This window comes from Prionailurus bengalensis, chromosome C1 (assembly GCF_016509475.1).
Source record: "Prionailurus bengalensis isolate Pbe53 chromosome C1, Fcat_Pben_1.1_paternal_pri, whole genome shotgun sequence".
Classification (NCBI taxonomy): domain Eukaryota; kingdom Metazoa; phylum Chordata; class Mammalia; order Carnivora; family Felidae; genus Prionailurus; species Prionailurus bengalensis.
The window spans coordinates 15233633-15240810 of record NC_057345.1 but is presented as its reverse complement, the minus strand read 5'-3'; the positions used below and the strand labels follow the sequence as shown (position 1 = coordinate 15240810).

Below are 7178 nucleotides of genomic sequence, written 5' to 3'. Positions count from 1 at the left end.
TCAAGAACAAAAAAAGTTACCATGCATCACCAGCCATTCTCAGAGAACATGTTCTCGTTAGCCTATTTCCATATTTCCACCCTGTTAATAACCATCCCTGAGGACATTAAAAGCATGTTCCCAAACAAGTCTTCAGGGGGTAGTATAGCTAGGCATTCATCCGCTTGAAGATAAATGTACTTGCCGATCTGTGGCCATTCATTCCACTGATTGTTTGGTGTCAGTATCTTCATTTGACCGTATCTAAAACACTTCTGCATAATCATGCTTTTTAGGACCTATACATGTGAAATCTCTCATTGTCATCATTTGCGGATAGCAGATGGTCATTTCTCTTGCTGTTTGTGGTTTTCTCCCTAATTACTTGGTGAGCTAACTTTGTTTATATATTTTCTTTGATATCTGCATTACTATAATTTAGATTACCCTGAATTTTTAATCATAAACATGTGAAATGTAGCTCCAAGTGTATAAATATAGCTATATTAGTTTATTAGACTCTTGATGATGTGCCAGCCACTATCATTTGCATTGCTTAAACTGCCCTCATGTAATTTCCAGTAAGATGTTATCATCCCCATTTAGAAAGAAATAGATGTTTGGTAAAGCTAAGTAATAACTTGGCCAAAGTCACCTGGCAGAGCTGGAGTTAAGACTGTCTCCAAAGTACCTGTTTCAACAGCTATTTTATAATGTCCCTCAATCTGCAGTCATTGGAATGCCTCCTTTGCAGTGGAAAGGATTGAAGCTTAATGTTCAGTGTTTCAAATATCCCATCCTCTGTGACTTACATAGTGCTTCCACTAAACTCACTTCATTAGATGCTCAAAGCTGTCCTCTGGGTTAGACACAGGTATTGTGTTTCCCTTGTTCTGGAGGATGAAACTGAAACTTGGGTTAAAAGAATTGCCTTTAGGAGTGGCTCAGTCAGTTAGGTGTCCGGCTCTTGATTTCGGCTCAGGTCATGATCTTACAGTTTGTGGGGTCAGGCTTGTCAGCACGTAGTCTGCTTGGGATCCTCTCTCTCCCTCTCTCTCTGCCCCTGCCCACCCCCCCCCCATAAACATTTTTAAGAAAAGAATTGCTTTTAAGTATATATATCTTCTGATCCTTTTTTTACAGTTGGAAGGGGGGGCTGAGCAGGGGAGGGGCAGAGAGAGAGCGAGGAAGAGAGAATCCCAAGCAGGCTCCGCACCATCAGACACAGGGCTAGAACCCACAAACTGTGAGATCATGACCTGAGCCGAAATCAAGAGCCGGACGCCTAACTGACTGAGCCACCCAGGCTCCCCTCTCTTTTGTTCTTTAACCCAAAACTTTGAATAGCCTTCCTTATGGAAAAGGTCTAAAAGGTTAAGCTTTTTACACTTTTTGTATAGGGAAGCTCTCCCTTGCCTTTTGCCATTTCTACTTGTTTCCTGGAAATCAGACTGTCACAAGTTTTATTTATTTAATCTTTTTGATTCATTTTCATTCTGGTCCCTCTCACCGTGAGACAGTGGCTTAGAGTTTCATACTGTTGTCCACATTCTCTTCATTTTCTGCATGGTACAATCTGTAATACAAGAAACATCTCTTTAGAGCTGATAGATTGTGGCCCAGGTGATCTTTGTCTTACCAGTTATGCCTGTAGTATTAATATAGGTGATGCTGGTAAACATCCCAAGAAGCTGGATAGATCTGGCTGGTTTTCTGTGTTTCAACAAAACAGCAAGTTGGAAATACCTGCTGGTTTTTTCTTCTGCAGATTTTTTAAAGTTTTAGTTTGTTCTGGAACCTGATATCATGTTGTTTTTCTATTATATACTACCTTGCTTGTGGATGTGCTTTTTGGTTCTCTTTCGTAGTGCATTGTTGTATATTCTAAATACAGTCCACTTTTGGTTTGTGCTTTGGAAAACCTTTGTTTCCATGTAGCATTTTTCTTTCCTTTCTTTTTTGTTTTTAAACTTAGTCTTTTTTTTTTTTAAGTTTATTTTATTTTTGAGAGAGAGAGAGAGAGACAGACAGACAGACAGAAACAGAGACAGAGCGGGGGAAGGGCAGAGAGAGCGGGAGACACAGAACCCAAAGCAGGCTCCAGGCTCTGAGCTGTCCGTGAAATCATGACCTGAGCTGAAGTCAGACACTTAACCAGCTTGAGGCACCCAGGCACCCCAGCATTTCTTTTCTTGAAGGCTGATTAAATGCCTGCCTTCACATGCAATTGTTGAGTAGGCCTGCCTGAAATGATCTGTAGTCACTTGCATTTTTATGGCCTGAATTTGGAGTTAAGGACATCTTAACTTTTTTTTTTTTTTTTTTTTTTATGTGTGTCAAAAAAAAATTTTTTTTGGTGATCTTACCCTCTTCCTGAGTTAATATTTCCTGCTGGCGGGGGGCAGGGAAGGTGTAATGAAACACTTGCTCTCTTGGTTGGTTAGAACCGGACTTGTTGGGGTGCCTGGCTGACTCAGTCAGTAGAGTGTGCGACTCTTGATCTTGGGCTTGTGAGTTTGAGCCCTACGTCGGGTATAGAGATTACCTTAAAATAAAGTCTTAAAAAGAAGAACTGGTCTGTTAAATGGTCTTTTATGTGTCATAGGGAATCTCTCGGAGAGTGTCCGTCAGTTCTAGCACAGACCCAGTATAGCATCATAGTACTCAGTTCTCAAGAAGTTTCTCTAGCCATTCAGCCTGAATCAGCAGCTCTCCCAAGTCCATTGTGGTTGGTAACAGTAACTTGTTTGTGAGTATAAATACAGGACGTTCTGTTTTTTACCAGGTTCTCCCGTTAAACTTAGGGCAAAGACCACGCATTTCAGAATTTTGGGACCCACTTTGTGATTCCAGAAAAGTCATTTTGCCATGTTACACAGTAGCTGTTCAGAATGACACTCTGGGGCATTTCATCTATAAAATGGTATATTTTAGTCAGTCATTGCACCAGTCCACTTTCTTATAAGAACGGCTCTGCGTTTGGTTACAAATAACCTTTAAGATACCAGCTATTGCTGTCACTAGAAAGCAGTTATGAGACTTGCATGGAAACCTTGTACACATCCTGCCTCCAGGGTTCTACCCTGTCCAGTCTGGGTCTTCCTGTGTGTCAAAGAATGTTTCTAAGGTGGCCATTTTTTAGATTGAACCTTTGGAAAACTAGTATTTTCTTTTGGCACATAAAAAGTAATCAGTAAACATAGTGTATTGATAGTACAGGTAAGTACCAGCATCACAGTTATGACTTTCCCCTGAAGACGAGGTATCTCAAAAATCCTTAAAGTGGTCCCCCTCTTCTGCTTTTTTTCTAGAATAAGGACCCTACCCACAACAGTTTTCCTATAGCCATGAAATTGTTCCCTGCTTTATGTCATTTCTGTTTGTTCCTTTAAACCTTTAAACTTAACTACCGTGGTAATAGAAAAACAATAGTAATAACCCTGTAGAGTTACAAAGGTCTAGGTAAGGGCGGAGTCATAGCTGTTACAATATTACATGGACATCAAAGTCAACTAGAGGCAAACCAGCCATAAAAGGTACAGTACACTTCTATGAGAGGAATGTATATCTTTTCTGTATAAAATTTAAGACATGTTACCATTAAACACAAATATAAAATAGATATTTTGAGAAAATGATTGAATGTCTTAAGTAATCTTGATGTTTTTGCATTTTCCTGTATGGATGCAGCTGAAAGTACCCATGGCAGACAAACCTGGTAACACAGTGAATTTCCGGAAGCTGCTCCTGAACCGTTGCCAGAAAGAGTTTGAAAAAGATAAAGCAGATGATGATGTCTTTGAAAAGAAGCAGAAAGAACTCGAGGCTGCCAGTGCTGTGAGTATTTTCACAGGAAAGCAGTGTGCTTATGCTTCTGAGTGTTACCAAATAGAATTTTCATGAAACCGGCTACATTTCCCTGCTATGTCAGTAGATGCCTTATGGCCTTTTTTTCATGTGGAGATACAGTATTGAAGTTCAGGGGAACGCCTTATTCTTTTTCGTGCTGCATGGTTGAGCAACTAAACCTTCCCAGACAGGAATTCAGAGCCCGGATCCCAGAGAGGTCACTGAGTTCCAGAAATCTCCTGAAATGGATGCAAATTTGGGGGGGTAGTTTAGTTTTCTGAGGAATAGAACAGGTCTAAAGTTGCTTTCAGATTCTCACAGGGTATCCCTGACCCCACAAAGGATAAGACCATGAGTCAGAGTGTGTGTGTTCCTGTCCTCTCTTGTGCCGTACAGTTGTCATCCAAGCTTCTATTGTCATTCCTTACACAACAGCCAGAGGAGAGGACGAGGCTTCATGACGAACTAGAAGAAGCTAAGGACAAAGCCCGGCGGAGATCCATTGGTAATATCAAGTTTATTGGAGAGCTCTTTAAACTCAAGATGCTGACTGAAGCTATCATGCATGACTGTGTGGTGAAGCTGCTGAAGAACCATGACGAGGAGTCCCTAGAGTGCCTCTGCCGCCTGCTCACCACCATAGGCAAAGACCTGGACTTTGAGAAAGCAAAGGTAAAAGCCCACAGTCTCCGAAGCATCCAGTGGGGCCTCGGTTGGGACTGTCAACAAAAGTGTTCCATCTTGCCCCAGTGGTCTGGACTGCTGCTTTTTCTCCTTTTGCCCTTCGCACTGTCAGTGTGTGGCCCTCGAGCTCCTTACCACTTTTCCATCACAGGCAGAAGTGAAGAGGGTCCCAGATTAGATGAAGGCCAGTTTGGGAATTGTTCAGATTATTTGTCCCTTGTCCATTTTCTGCATGACCATTTCACAGGCCATTTTTCTGTATAACAAATTGTGGGCAGAAATAAGAGGAGAATAGCTGCTGTGGGATTGGGCTGGGATGGAGGGTGCTACTGAGGTGACGAGCCAGTAGGTTTCTTCCTTCCTTCCTTCCTTTCTTTCTTTCTTTCTTTCTTTCTTTCTTTCTTTCTTTCTTTCTTTCTTTCTTTCTTTCTTTCTTTCTTTCTTTCTTTCTTTCTCAGCTTGTTTATTTTGAGAGAGAGAGAGAGAACCAGTGGAGGAGATGAACAGAGAGAGGGGGACAGAAGATCTGAAACAGGCTCTGCGCTGACAGCAGTCAGCCTGATGCGTGGCTCAAACTCAGGAACCATGAGATCATGACCTGAGCCGAGGTCGGACACTTAACTGACTGAGCCACCCAGGCGCCCCAGAACTAGTAGTTTTCTTACATTTATGCTCTAATCAGCAACAAAGCTATCTAACCATAATAAAAGAAACCGTTAAAAATATTATGGTTCAAACATAACATGGTGCCTTCCACATAAGGGGTAGGAAAATTAGAAATGTTTGCTATAAATAATGTCAGAAATGTTTTGTAACCTCTGAAGCAGCTGGGATTATGTTTGTTTGTGACAGGAAATCCCAAATATCAGTGGTTTATGCAAGATTGAGGTTTATTTCTCACTCACATAAAGTTCAGAGGTAAGAAGTCTGAGGTAGGTCTGGTGGCTCAGAGATGATAAATAATCCAGTTCGTCCAGCTTAAAGTTCTGTCATCCCTAATGTATGGCCCTTGTCCTTATCTTTCTCAGCAGAGAAGGTTGGAAATGGGCAAAGGCTACAGCCACCTCTCTCTTTTAAAGAAGATTCAGGGGCTGCCTGCAGTATAATGCTTCGATTTATATTCTGTTGACCTGTAATCCGTCACAGGACTACAGCCAGCTGCTCAGAATGTGTAACCTTTATTGTGGATGCTTAATTAAAATTTGTACCACATTACCTTTTGTCTATAAGTTGTGTCCTTAGGCCATTTAAAAATTCTGTATGGTAAAATTACACTTGAATTCCTCACTCAGGAATACTAAATGGTTTTACCCCTTGCAGCCACGTATGGACCAGTATTTTAATCAGATGGAGAAAATTGTGAAAGAAAGAAAAACCTCATCTAGGATTCGATTCATGCTTCAGGATGTGATAGACCTAAGGCTGGTAAGTAAGAAAATATAAGCCAGCTACTCCAGTCTCTTTTAAGGAATTGGGTTGGAGAGTGTGTCCTAGTATTTACATAGGTAAAAACTTAATGCTGCAGGAGAGGCTCCCAGAACCTGAGTTGACACACTTCCCTGACATAGCTGTGTGAAAGGACACGAAGCATCTATACCTGCCTGTTACATTTCTTCCCTCTAAGCTAATTATCAAACCACATTGCTGTTTTTAAATCCGCTACTCTGAATTCAGATTGGTCAATTAAATTTAGTCTTAGGCTACTAAATATTCAGGAGGCCTCACCTTCAACATGATTCCATTTCATTTCCCTGAGCCTTACATTTCTATTCTCTAAAATGGGGATGTTGCCTCCATTGCACATGTGTGGTACAGATTCAGTGAGGTGATCGTGTCAAGTGCCCAGCTCATAGGACATGTTGCTGTCTGTTGTTTTTCCTGTGTATCCCCTTGTGCTCCTGCCGCTTCTCATTTCTCATAACAGGTGCAGTGTTTTACCACTACCACCTCTTTTGTCTCTTTCTTATTTTAACTCCTGCAGGGAATATACTGCGGCTGACCCTAAACTAGAGAATGTGAATGCAGGTCCTGTCCCTTCCCTGCCCTGTACTCAGACCAGATAGCATTGGTTATCTTGCTAAGGTTAAATGTGACCTCACGATCCTTTTTATTACTGAAGCCACTACGAGCTGATCAGAACTTTGTGCCTATTTGCCATCCTCGCTTCCAGCACATGTAAACGAATGTAAATAAATATAAAAGACTTCTTCACCCGTGCCTTCTACTGCTTGTACTTATGTCAGTTGTCGGGATTATGGTGGGAAGGAAAGGGAGAAGTGTAATTGTAAGGAGCAACTTGTCCTAAATAGGATAACCAAAGGCCAGAGAGATGGCACTTTTGTAGGATATCAGAACTATGATATAGGAGGATGAAAAATGCTAGTCATCTTTGATTTAAATCCCCCATGGAATGTGACACGAACTAAGTACCAATAATTCAGATTAAGTCAAGGCCAGAGAGTCCTGAGCTTTCTTGATTCCTCTTCTGGTTCCTCTTTACAAATATACAAGATGATTTTTTTGTAGTTAATTAATTTATTTTAAGATAGAGACAGCACAAGTCAGGGAGGGGCAGAGAGAGACAGGGAGGGAGGGAGAAAGAGAGGGAGAGAGAGAATGAGAATCCCAAGCAGGCTTTGTGCTGCCAGCACAGAGCCTGACATGGG

General features: G+C 41.5%; 1 protein-coding gene across 47 annotated transcripts in view; it reads left to right on the top strand.

The window, feature by feature from the left end:
- The window catches only part of EIF4G3 (eukaryotic translation initiation factor 4 gamma 3), a 315357-nt gene that overhangs the window by 262622 nt on the left and 45557 nt on the right, over positions 1–7178 (top strand). For 26 of the 47 annotated variants that reach the window (XM_043574005.1, XM_043574001.1, XM_043573993.1 and 23 more), the window contains 3 exons: positions 3670–3816; positions 4225–4500; positions 5833–5937. In XM_043574005.1, the coding sequence (XP_043429940.1) occupies positions 3670–3816; positions 4225–4500; positions 5833–5937 (528 nt within the window). Of the gene's footprint in view, positions 1–3669; positions 3817–4224; positions 4501–5832; positions 5938–7178 lie in introns of those variants that run through there. The other 21 variants (XM_043574009.1, XM_043574008.1, XM_043574007.1 and 18 more) reach the window with 2 other exon arrangements.